This window comes from Rhinatrema bivittatum, chromosome 4, assembly GCF_901001135.1.
Source record: "Rhinatrema bivittatum chromosome 4, aRhiBiv1.1, whole genome shotgun sequence".
Taxonomy (NCBI): domain Eukaryota; kingdom Metazoa; phylum Chordata; class Amphibia; order Gymnophiona; family Rhinatrematidae; genus Rhinatrema; species Rhinatrema bivittatum.
The window spans coordinates 219892845-219906446 of record NC_042618.1 but is presented as its reverse complement, the minus strand read 5'-3'; the positions used below and the strand labels follow the sequence as shown (position 1 = coordinate 219906446).

The window sequence follows — 13602 nt, the reverse complement described above, 5'->3', positions numbered from 1 at the left end:
GGCGGGTAAGGGGGTGTGGTTACGGCCCGGGGCGGTCCGTGGGCGTGGCCACGCCCTCCGTACCCGCCCCCAGGTCACGTCCCGGTGCGCGGGGATTTACGCCTCCCTCCGGGAAGCGTAAATCCCCCGACAAAGGTAAGGATGGGGTTTAGACAGGGCCGGGCGGGTGGGTTAGGTAGGGGAAGGGAGGGGAAGGTGAGGGGAGGGCAAAAGAAAGTTCCCTCCGAGGCCGCTCTGATTTCGGAGCGGCCTCGGAGGGAACGGGGATAGGCTGCGCGGCTCGGCGCGCGCCGGCTATACAGAATCCATAGCCTTGCGCATGCCGATCCCAGATTTTAGCGGATACGCGCGGCTCCGCGCGTATCTACTAAAATCCAGCGTACTTTTGCTTGCGCCTGATGCGCCAGCAAAAGTAGGCCAAATCGCGCGGTTTGAAAATCTACCCCTATATGCCCCAACTGCTCATCTGTATTGATATAAAAGATAAGTGTCTTGGAAGCCTCAAAAGTCTCAGTCCTTCGACTAACCCATCACACAATAAACTGCAAGGGACTCAGGGTCCCTAACATCTTCCTCACAACAACACAACAAAACAACAAGGGGTATGATACCCCCAACATACATCCCCCACCCCCTAGACCCACATTTTTAATTGTTGACCAGCTGATTTATTGTACTCTGATAGGCACTTGGCATGCAAGTTAATAGTCATGTGGGAAGCTTTGTTTTACATTCATTTGTTGAGTAGGGGTTGCTTTGATTTAGCTCTGGTAGATTTTGGCAGGCTTTTGTTTTCAATAATCTTTTACTAGTTTATTTTTTTATTATTATTTGTAATTATTTAATTGATTTCAATTTTAACACAAGAACAAACCTGTGTCGAAATTCAGACACAAATACTTACTCAGAATAATGCAAAAATGAAACAGAAGAAATATACAAAATTGTGTCCTAAAGAGACTGCAAACTAGGAGAAAAGATTCTAAGTGAGAACTAAATGAAGAAAAAAATAGAGGCAATCTCACCCAGAGAGGACAGCAGTTTAAATACTCATACACAGAACCACTACTGTTTCACAGTTCAGAGTCATTATGGTATTTTAGAGTTAAAAAAAAAAAATTGAAGTTGAGAAGGCTTATAAAAGACATACTTCACATTATTGAAATGCAATATACATTTATAAGGAAAATGTATAATGAACAATGCGTTAAGGGCCTGAGTTTCTTGATGTATTGCCAATTATTTTTTCCTATGCACTTACCTGGTTTTAAAACTATCTGGAATTTGCCTCATAAGAACATAAGAACATGCCATACTGGGTCAGAACAAGGGTCCATCAAGCCCAGCATCCTGTTTCCAACAATGGCCAATCCAGGCCATAAGAACCTGGCAAGTACCCAAAAACTAAGTCTATTCCATGTTACCGTTGCTAGTAATAGCAGTGGCTATTTTCTAAGTCTACTCCATTAATAGCAGCTAATGGATTTCTCCACCAAGAACGTATCCAATAGGGATGTGAATCGTGTCCTCGATCGTCTTAACGATCGATTTCGGCTGGGAGGGGGAGGGAATCGTATTGTTGCCGTTTGGGGGGGTAAAATATCGTGAAAAATCGTGAAAAATCGTTAAAAAATCGAAAAATCGAAAAATCGAAAAACCGGCACATTAAAACCCCCTAAAACCCACCCCCGACCCTTTAAATTAAATCCCCCACCCCCAAATAACTTAAATAACCTGCGGGTCCAGCGGCGGTCCGGAACGGCAGCGGTCCGGAACGGGCTCCTGCTCCTGCATCTTGTCGTCTTCGGCCGGCGCCATTTCCAAAATGGCGCCGAAAAATGGCGGCGGCCATAGACGAAAAAGATTGGACGGCAGGAGGTCCTTCCGGACCCCCGCTGGACTTTTGGCAAGTCTCGTGGGGGTCAGGAGGCCCCCCACAAGCTGGCCAAAAGTTCCTGGAGGTCCAGCGGGGGTCAGGGAGCGATTTCCCGCCGCGAATCGTTTTCGTACGGAAAATGGCGCCGGCAGGAGATCGACTGCAGGAGGTCGTTCAGCGAGGCGCCGGAACCCTCGCTGAACGACCTCCTGCAGTCGATCTCCTGCCGGCGCCATTTTCCGTACGAAAACGATTCGCGGCGGGAAATCGCTCCCTGACCCCCGCTGGACCTCCAGGAACTTTTGGCCAGCTTGTGGGGGGCCTCCTGACCCCCACGAGACTTGCCAAAAGTCCAGCGGGGGTCCGGAAGGACCTCCTGCCGTCCAATCTTTTTCATCTATGGCCGCCGCCATTTTTCGGCGCCATTTTGGAAAATGGCGCCGGCCGAAGACGACAAGATGCAGGAGCAGGAGCCCGTTCCGGACCGCTGCCGTTCCGGACCGCCGCTGGACCCGCAGGTTATTTAAGTTATTTGGGGGGGTTCGGGAGGGTGGGGGATTTAATTTAAAGGGTCGGGGGTGGGTTTTAGGGGGTTTTAGTGTGCCGGCTCACGATTCTAACGATTTATAACGATAAATCGTTAGAATCTGTATTGTATTGTGTTCCATAACGGTTTAAGACGATATTAAAATTATCGGACGATAATTTTAATCGTCCTAAAACGATTCACATCCCTAATGGATCCTTGGTTTGACCTAGTATAGCAAGTCTTATGTTTTTAAGAATTTTTGCCATGACTGGAGAGAGCTGCAAAGAAGAAGCCCAGGAGCTGGGTCTATTGGAGCAAGCAGTCTCCCACCTTGAATATCTGCTGTGGGTGAACTCTCCTGATATTGAAAATGTTGCTGGAGCTGCTGCAGCACTTGGTGAGTCAGCTCAGGGCAAGAGGTTTCTCCAGCCCCCTCACCAGCTCTTGTAACTCTGGATGCACTATGGGTCTTAATTGCCAGCCATTTTCATCTGAATGCTATGCTAAGGTAGATTCCCTGTCCTCAGAAATGGGGTCTCTTGCTCAAATTCAACAGAAAATAGTGTCTGAACATTCAGAGAACATGTTATTTTTGGAAACTGCTGTTCCTAAGATGGAGTCAGTGAATGTCACCATGATTCAGGAGTGTGGGTCACTAGTTCGTAAAATTGGATTGTTTGAAAATCACTTGAGATCTCATAACCTGTGGTTTACAAATTTCCCTAGGGTGATGGGTGAATTACCCCAAATGACTCTCAGGAAGTTCTTTTTGAATATGTTACATCTCCCTGTAGAGTCTATTCCTGTCATTAATAAAATATATTTTCTTCCATTCAAGAAAAATCTAAGCCTGCATGATGCTCCACAGGTTTCTTTGAGTCTACTTCTATTGAAATAAGTGAAAGGCATCATTATTAGTTTCCTTTATAGTGAGCATGAAGTGTCTTACATTATGAAAAGTTGCTTTAAAAATATGTCAGTGAATTTTTTGGGACACTCAGTCAGGATTTATCCTGACCTGGCTAGGGTAACTTTTTGGCCCTACATTCAGAGTTTCAGGTTTTGGGGGCTTCTTTCCTACTTTGATACCCCTGTAAGTGTGCCATAAAATTTGGGAATGAATGTTATATATATATATATATTATTTTTTTTTTGCGCCAGAACAGCTTAAATCTTTTATTGATGGGTGGAAGCTGGCTATTTCCCTAGTGAATTCCTGATATAAATTTAGACTTTCCTGGGTTGGGCTTCATGTTGAAGCCATTTCCACTGTTTCTTTTTTTCCTTTTCTTTTGTATCACCTATGCATTCTTTTCCCTCCTCTCAAAGTTGGAAGGTCTGAATTAAGAGACTATAATGTTTTACTGAAATATGCAACATGATTTATTCTTTACTGTGATATTTCTTTTTTTTTGTTAAACTCTCTCTGGGGTAGATTTTAAAACGTGTGCGTGCTACCCGGCACGCACACATGTACGACCAATTTTATAACATGTTATAAAATCGGGGATCGGCGCACCCAAGGGGGTGCACAATTGTGCACCTTGCGAGCGCCGAGCCGCTCTGCCTTCCCCCGTTCCCTTCCAGGCCGCTTCGAAATTGGAGCGGCCTAGGAGGCAACTTCCTTACCCCCCCCCCCCCCACCTTCCCTTCCCCTATCTCCCCCACCCTTTCCCCCCCCTACCTTTATCTTTTTTTCTTTTTGTTACAAAACTTACTTCAGCCCTGGGGCTGAAGTAAGTTGCGGCACATGATCCCCGGCACAGCAGCAAATAGCCACTGTGCCGGGAGCCACTGACCCAAAGATGAGATTTGTGCAATGTCCTCTCAACCTAGCTTGATGGACTCTCTACCTGGGTAGCATCAAGCTAGGTAGAGAGAACATTGCACAAATCTCATCTTTGGGTGAGTTTCCTCACTCCGAAGGTCATCAAATCTTCACAAGAGAGCACTGTCCCGTTTGTACATCTCATTTTGAATGTCAAAGTGGCCCCTAACCCCTACACTAATACCTAAACCTCACCTCAAGTTACTAAGTGGGCCTCCTATTGAGATATAAATGGTTAGTATCTCTCTCTCTCTCTCTCTCTCAAGGGCCCTGACAGCTAGGCTGGCTCTCCAGGAGCTAAAAACAGCATTTGTACACTCCTCCCTTTTTTCTGATTTGATTGCACCATGCGTTATGGTGCTTTTGCAGGCATTAAAGGGGCTTAACACATGCAAAAACACCTTATAGTAATTTGATAAATGACCCTTTAAGGAGGAAAGCTTGTTGCTAAAGTGTAAAAAGATGGGGGGGGGAGTCATGTAGTGCGATGTGAGGAGCAAGATGTGTTTTGGCTGAGCTCCTGCAACCCTTCCCTCATTTCTCTTTTTTTGTTGTTGTTTATTGTCATGTTTTAGCTCTTTCAGTCAGAACTAACTTTGTGGCGTGTTTAATACCAGAAGGTTGGTAGTTTCCAGCATTTCTTTTTCAAATGAGATGACCTCCAGGTTGATGAGGAAAGATAAAGATAGGTCTAAAAATCCCGATAGCAAGATGGTTGATAATCCCAAGGAAAGCCCTTCCTCTCTCATGCAAGACCCCCTTGTGCTGGCCATAACAACTGCAGTTATTATGGCTTTAAATGAGAAATTTGATAAAATATTTAAAAGTTGGGTGGCCTTACTTTTCAATTGGAAGATGTCAATAAGAAACAATCTGAGTTGAAAATTGGCAGTCTGATTCTGAAGCTTGCACACAACATTTGGAACAAGAACAGCAAGGCTGGGGAGCTGTACAAAATATTTTGGGGCAAAAATCAAAGACCTTGAGAACTGTTGCCTTCAAAATGATGTTCATTTTGTGGGGTTCGCCAAGGATTTATCTGATGCTGTTCTTCTGAATCTGCTGGAATCATGGCTTCCCACAGTGCTTGCTCTTCTAGGCCTGAGTGGTGAAATTATAAGTAGAACCAGTTCAAAGACTAGGCCAACACTTCACTAACAGGAACCGTCCTCATGTATTTGTTTTGATTTATATTCCACTTTTCAGGCGCTTTCAAAGCGGATTACATTCAAGCACTTTTCCCTATCCGCAGTGGGCTTACAGTCAGAGATGGTACTTTCAAACTGGTGTGCAGGCACACAAGTGCGCAAGTTCACCAGCTCGTGCCTAGAAAGACGGCTATTTTATAACTTGCGCGCGTATATGCGCGCACATTATAAAATAGACTGGCCGTGTGTATATTTGCACCATATTTGCATTGCTAAGCATGTCAGAACATCTTTCCTCTGTAACCTCTCACCTACTTTCTCTTTTCATCCTGTCCCAGACTTCTGACAATAAAAGCCTTAAATCCTAGTTCCCGCACAGCTGTAAGAAATCAGACAAGCTAAATATATTCTACTAATTGCTTGCCTCTACATCAGGCAATCATTTACCTCTGGCCGCCTACTTCTGATAACTAAAAGCATGAAAGCATGGCCTGACTATTCGCAACCCTTGTTGTTTCAACCTAACAATGCTTTCTTGTTGTTTCAAGATATGCTTACATTTTTATTTGCTGTCTGTCTTATACAAGATTGATGTTACAATTCAGTTTGGTAATACTTCTTAGACTTAAGGCTGGATTTTAAAACCCCGGAGCGCGTAAATGCCGGGATTTACAAGCGCCGGTCCAATTTTCAAATGGGACCGGCCACGTGCATAAACCCCAGGACACATGTAAGTGCCGGGGCTTTAAAAAGGGACGATCCAGGGGCGGGGCTAGAGGCGATCGGTACAGTGGCTATTTGCCGCTGTGCTGTCGTGCGCAACTTGCTCCTGCTTCTTTGCAGGAGCAAATCGTGAGTTAAAGAAATGGGGGAGCTAGGATAGGGATAGGGGAAGGGGAAGGGAGGTTAGGGTAGGGGGTTGGGAAGTTCCCTCCCAGTCTGATCCTTAATTGGAGCAGACTGGGAGGGAACTGGGGAAGGCCCCGATGCGTCACCCCGCGAATTTGCTAAATTATTTCCCCCCCTTGCCTGGAATTTTATAACATGCACGTGCCAGCGCGCGTCCATGTGTGCGCGCTGGGTAGCGTGTGCACATGGACATGCGCATATTTTTTAAAAATCTACCCCTTAAGGTTCTTCTGTTTAGGATTCTTTTTTTGGTCCTTTTTATGGGGAAGGGTCTGCATTCGCATTAGACTCCCACCACTACGGTGAAAGGTATTTTTTGCTCATATTGGGGAAAAGATGTTTTTTGTTTTTGATATGGCTATTTTTACCAAGCTATGTCTTTGTTAATATTTTTGGAGGGGGAGATGGATTCTTAGAAGGTATTTGGGGAGACTTCAGCACTGTCATAGTATTTTCTCAGAAATTAAGCTGTTTGCTCTTTGTGTCTAAGTATAGTTTTTCTATTCCTTAGTGGTTCAGGATGGGAAAGCTCCAGGGATTTTTCCTGTGTTTATTTCTTTGTCATTTTTTCCTGTTTTTGGTATTTTGCATTCCTAGTGCTTTGCGCTTAGTGACCTGGAATGTCGCAGGTATTGGTTCTGTTATTAAGCGCTTTAAGATTCTTCAGCATTTAAGAAGACATAAAATCAATGTAGCTTTCTTGCAAGAGACTAAGGGGTAGATTTTAAAAGGAGTGCACGCAAGCTTCCCGGCGTGCGTACATGAATGCGCTTATTTTATAACATGCACACGCCAGCGCGTGCATGTTATAAAATCTGATGGCTGTGCACATGTGCAGTCAGTGCACGCAGGGGGAGCGAATTTTCAGGAAATTCATGTGGCAGCGCAATCGGGCCTCCCCCAGTTCCCTACCCCCCTTACCTAAACTCCCTCCCTCTTCCCCTCTTCCCCTCTCTTCCCTACCCCCTACCCCCTAAACCCTAACTTTGTACTTACAGTTATTTTGTTTTATTACTTATTGCTCCTCTGGAGCAGAAGTAATCTGCGTGCGCCGGCCAGTTGCCGGTGCGCCCTTCCCTGGGACAGCGTAGAATAGTGCTGTCCTGGCCCGCCCCTACCCCACCCCCTGGCCCGCCCCTTCAGAGAAGCCCGGCACTTGTGTGCGTATCGGGGTTTACGCGCGTGGCCGGGCCAATTTTAAAATGCATGTGGCGCGTGCAAGGCCCGGCCACGCATGCAAACCCTGAGTTTTATGTGCGCAGGCCTTTTAAAATCCGGGCTTAAGCTTTCTGATATAGAACATGCTAAGCTGAAGCGTCAATGGGTGGGGGAAGTATATTTTGTTTCCTCTGGCTCAGCTTTAGCAGGGGTTGCTATTTTAATTGATTAGACTTTACCTTCTCAATTGATTAAAAATATTTTGGATTCTCAGGGTCATTATATTTTTTTACATGGTACCCTCTATGGCCAACCTTTATTGCTTTGTAATATATATGTGCCTAACTCTTACTCCCATTCTTTATTTCAAAATATTTCCTGTATTGGGGAAAGCTTTAGAGTTCCTTCAATATTCATGGGTGGGAACTTCAGTTGTGTGAATGATGCATCTTAAGATAAAATCTTGCAAGCATTAATCTTTTCCAAACTAGATTATTGCAACTCACTACTACTAGGCCTCCCAGCTTCTTATACCAAGCCTCTACAAATGGTACAGAACACAGCAGCCAGAATCCTTACAAACTCCAGGAAAATCGATCACATCTCCCCTATCCTCAAAGACCTCCATTGGCTACCGATCCACTACAGAATCATGTACAAATCCATCAATATCATCTACAAGGCTATCCACCAACACACTCAACTTGACCTACAAATCCCATTTAAAAAACACACATCCGCCAGACCCATCAGGGAATACTACAAAGAGTCACTCCAGATTCCACATGCTAAAACCTACCAACATAAATCCTTGAGTCTCAGAGCTTTCTCTTCAGCAGGTCCAACTCAATGGAACTCTATCCCACCTGACTTGAGGCAAGAACCATGCACCCTAACATTTAGGAAAAGACTAAAAACTTGGCTTTTCAAAAAAGCATTCCCAGGCCTCGATTAAAACCTCCACCCATCAGCACCAACTCGTATTCAAAAATTGGATTAAAATAAAAATCCACAAACACCTACCCATACTCAACACCATACTATCATCCTTCACAACTCTTATCATATTTATTTATTTTGCTATACAACTATATTATTTGATGCATTTGGCTGATATGTAAATATTTCTTTGTTCTATTTCTCCCCCTTTCCAGATCCTAGTTAATTTTCCCTGTTTTATTGTAACTTTCTCACATCCTTATTATTGTTTTACTGTATTTGAAGTTTGAATTGGGAATATTGTTTACATTGTTACTCTCTGCCTTACACACATTGTTAATTGTAAACCGGGTTGATGTGATGCAAGTCACGAAACTCGGTATAACAAAAATAATAAATAAATAAATAAATAAATAAATAAAAGTAAGGTTACAGTGACATGAAAAGGACATGGACTCAAAGGTACATGTTATCTTTGTCAAATCTTTGATTTATTAGATGCATGGTGGTCCTTCCATCTGAAAGGGACTACACCCATATATCATGGGCTCATGGTAGCTATTCACGAATTGATTATCTTCTCTTATCTCAATCCTTGTTTTCAAAAGTTTCTGATGTACAAATAGGTCCATTTGTAATTTCAGATCACTCCTCTGTGTGGTTGTCCCTAGAACATTTTCACCATACTGGAGTTAAGCCTATTTGGCATTTATCTTCTTTTCTTTTTCAAGATAAATATTTTCCTAGCTATTTGAAATATAAATGGAAAGATTATGTGTCTTTCAATCAGCAACATCAGCAACATCCGCCTCTATTTTGGGAAATGGCCAAGGCTGTTCTTTGGGGAAAGATCATTAACTGTGTAGCTAGAAAAAGTAAAGACTTGGATAAATCTGTTCTTTCTCTAGAGAAACAACTGCAATTTTAGAAGTCTCATTTTCTATACTGTCCTTCCTGTGTTGATAAAGAGACTCAGGTTATTTCAAATTCACTGATTCATCAACTCATTAAGAAAAGTTACTTGTATTATTAATTTTTTCAGTTTGGAAATAAAGCAGGGAAAATGCTTGGCTTACCCTTACTAAACATTGGGGTGGCTCCAGATATATTATTGCAATGAAAAATGGTTCTGGGAAGCTTGTTAATTCAAATTAAGATATTGCATCTATCTTTATACATTATTATCAACAATTATATTTAGCTAAACTGAATTCTGGCTTCCAAACCCGTAATTACCTTTCTTCAGTTCCATTACCATGGGTATCTCCCCAACAACTTCAGTTTTAAAATGAGCCCATTAAGCTCGAGGAAATTACTGGGGTTATTATGCAGCTGAAACTGTATAAGACACCAGGGCTGGATGTCTTTACATCCAAATTTTATAAACCTCTTATTCCTTATCTTGGTAAAACTCTTCTGCCCTTTTTTTTTTAATTTGATTGCAACTGGAATATTTACTTATAGTGACAATTGGGCTGTTACTAATGTTCTCCTTAAATCTAATAAGGATCCTTTATATCCCCAATCTTATCAACCTTCGTCTTTGTTGAATTTGGATACTAAAATATCCGCCAAAATAATGGCGGACAGGTTGTCTTGTATTTTCCCAGATTTGATCGTGGATTCTCAAGTAGGATTTGTAAAGGACTTCAGTCAGTTCTTAATCTTCGTAAGATTATTGCCTCTCTAGAAAAGTCATGAAGGAAACAGTGGGAATCCTTAATTAGTTTTGTCGCTGAGAAAGAGTTCGACAAAGTTGATTGGGATTATTTTGTTTGCAGTTTTACAACAGTATGGGTTCAAAGGTTTCTTTATGTAGAACCTTTCAGCTTTGTATTCTTCTTTGGAGGTGGTGGTAGCTGTCTCAGAAAAAATACAACTTGCTTGAGATACTAGACAAGGCTGCCCACTTTCAGCCTTATTATTTGTACTTTCAGACCCTTTTCTGCATGTTATTCATAATCATCCTGATATTCCTGGGATTTCTTTGGGATCTTAGTACTTTAAATTGGCAGCGTTTGCTGATGATTTATTGATACATATTCTCAGACCTCTACAGGTCTTACCACTAGTTTTGTCAGAATTCCAGAGGTATGGAAATTTATCTAGGCTTACCTTAAATTTGGATAAATCAGAGGCCCTTCCTATTGGTTCTTTTGACCCATCCAGTTGGATTGAGGTTTTCACCTTGACTTCTTTAAATATCTAGGAGCTTTTATTAGTAGAGATTCTACTGCAATGATGGATTTAAATGGGTCTCACCTTCTCCTACTCACAAAGGATATTTTGTGAACTTAGCTGTCATTTTCCATTTCTCTGATTCATTTTTCTTAAGATGATTCAACTTCCTAAGTAGCTTTATTTCTTCTCTATGTTATGTATTTTTCTTTCTAAAGCTATAGTTCTGTCTTTTTTAAAAATTGTTTGAAAATATATATGGGCATGGCGTAAACCTTGTATCGTGATGCATACACTATTAAAACCTTGGTTTAAGAGCTGATTGGGATTTCCTAATTTGAAATGTTATAATAGAGCAGCCTTTCTTAGACATGTGGGAGATTGGTTGATGACCACTTCTTATTACACCCCCTTAAAATGTGAATTGACCTTACTTGAATCTACTTGACTCTTGACTCTAAGTTCATTATGTTATACTTTGCATGCTCCTGTTGGTTTGTGGCATGCTGTGGACTCTTGGTCGAAGTGGCGATGACTTCTTCCACTGGGAGGGGCCCCATGGTGAACCACAGTGATAGGCTAGACTCTAGTAAGCAAACACTGAGGGAAGAAAGCGTTATTGTACTACTGATGTAAGTAGGATCTTGCTTCAAAGAAGGGATAGTACTGTAGGCCACCGATATCACAGTAAGTTCAGTCTCTATAGATGATGGTCTCACCCGGATGTAGCAGGGTTGGGAGTAGTCCGCAGCGTGGGATAAGCCGAACCTGAAGGGTGGAATAAAGAGAGTTGGAGTGTAGCGATACTCACAGAGTAGCAGTGCTGGTAACTTCCTTGGTAGAAGAATGGAGAGAGGGACCCGAGGTGCAGGATACCCTGAGCAGGATAGGCCCTTGAGGAGCGAGTACCTAGGAGCACCAAAGGATCCTGGAAGAAAGTAGATAGGACCCCCAAGGACCGGGTGTCCTAGGTTAGATAGTTGAACCCTGAAGGGCAGATAGAAGCGAGAGGCCCCCAAAGAGCGGATACCCAGAGCTTCCGTAGGAGCGAGTTACCCCAGAGGGTAAAGAAGAATCCAAGCGAGTAGCTTAGAAGCGGTCAGAGTAGCAAAACCGAAGTCCTTGCTAACTCGTTGAGCTATAGCGGAGCAGAGGTTTAAATATCTGGAGGTACTGACGTCATGCAGTGGGAACGCCCCCGAGGTTCCCACCATGACGTATTCAAAAGCGTAGGTGGTGTACGCGCACGCGCGCCTAGGAGGCCTCAGGAAGAAGCATGGCGGACGGGGACACCCATGCTGTGTTGGAGATGCTGAGGGTTTCGGCAATCAGCACCAGAGGCAGCCATCCTTCCCATGGAGGAGGAAAAAGGTAGAAGAGAGGCGAGGCAGAGTGGTTGCAGCTGTCTGCGACCGACGGACAAAACAGTTCCTTTGGGGGTTCTTTCGAATGCTGCTTTTTCTAGTGTTTTGATACTCTCTTTAAGGAAAACTCAGTGATGGTTCTGTTCTTTTTACAAATTACAAATCAAATACCCGTATAACAATTTAAATGTTTATTACAAAATCTTAAAATACAATATTAATAGCATCCCAGTTTAATCACAAGCTTAATATATCAACAACACACATACATCCACTCATTCGCAATTTAAAATCACTCACACTAACTAATGTATTACAATATTATCATACAACTTCATATTACAACAATAACATTTTTCAAAAACTCAACCTCATATATATTAGATCTTCACATATACATGGAAGCACATATAGAAGCACATATAGAAGAAAAGAAGAGAGAGGAATATATTATTGAGTACTTTGGACTGGAATATTGGTTAGGCTGAAATCCATTTGTGTGGTTATCAGATTTATAACATTGTTTCAGGAATGTATATGTGACGATCTAATATATATGAAGTTGAGTTTTTGAAAATGTTATTGTTGTAATATGAAATTGTATGATAATATTGTACATTTGTTAGCCTGAGTGATTTTAAATATTGAATGAGTGGATGTATGTGTGGTGTTGATGTATTAAGCTTGTGATTATAGTGAAATGTTAGGAATATTGTATTTTAAGATTTTGTAATAAATATTTAGATTGTTATACGGGTATATTTATTTATTTATTTCAAGGCTTTTATATACTGAAGTATAGTGGATTGCCTTCACTCCGGTTTACAAGAAAACAACTTAATACAATTCGATAACACTGGAACGACTTAATAAACTGTGAACGGATTATGGGACATAGGAAAAGGGGAGCAACGATTACAAACTGAAAAGAACAATTTACAACAAACAAAATCATTTAAAAATGGGGGGACTGAGGGCAGAGCACATAGATAGGTGCGGGGAGGGGGAGGACATTCGAGGGGGTTCGAGCGAGACGTGCGTAGGAGAGGAATGAGGTAGGAAGTTGTGGACGGCTTAACCTACGCCATCACGAAAAGTTAGGTTGAAATACCAGGTTTTTTAGTTCCTTTTTAAATGATTTAATGTCACTGAGTGAACTTAGGTAGTGAAGTAAGGAGTTCCATAATTTGGGTCCTGCGATTGAGAAGGCTCTGTTCCTCGTGGTGGTCAGTTTGGCAATGCTGGGGGAAGGTATGTCTAGATTCAGTTTGCATGCTGTTCTGGTAGATCGTTGTGCTTTGTGAAGGTGAATCATGTCATTAAGGGTAGGGTTGGCTTCTTTGAATATTGTGTTGTGGACAATTGTCAGAGTTTTGAATTCAATTCTTTGTGCTATTGGTAGCCAGTGGAGACTTTTCAGAACGGGGGTGATATGATCTGATTTCTTCTTGCCAGTGAGGATTCTGGCGGCGGCATTTTGCAATATTTGGAGTGGCTTTATGGTGGATTTTGGGAGGCCGATCATAAGGGAGTTGCGGTAGTCGAGGCTGTTAAAGATGAGGGATTGCAGCACGGTTCGGAAATCATGATGGTGTATAAGTGGTTTTAGGTGTTTCAGGATGTGATTTTCAGGATGTTTCAGGGTATATGATTTGTAATTTGTAAAAAGAACA

At 42.4% G+C, this 13602-nt stretch overlaps 1 protein-coding gene across 1 annotated transcript in view; it reads left to right on the top strand.

Annotated features, from left to right (window-relative positions):
- Window positions 1-13602, top strand: part of ANO4 (anoctamin 4) — a 339950-nt gene that overhangs the window by 41550 nt on the left and 284798 nt on the right. Inside the window, exon 5 of the mRNA XM_029599722.1 lies at window positions 13083-13091. Coding sequence (XP_029455582.1) covers window positions 13083-13091 — 9 coding nt within the window. The remainder of the gene's footprint in view (window positions 1-13082; window positions 13092-13602) is intronic.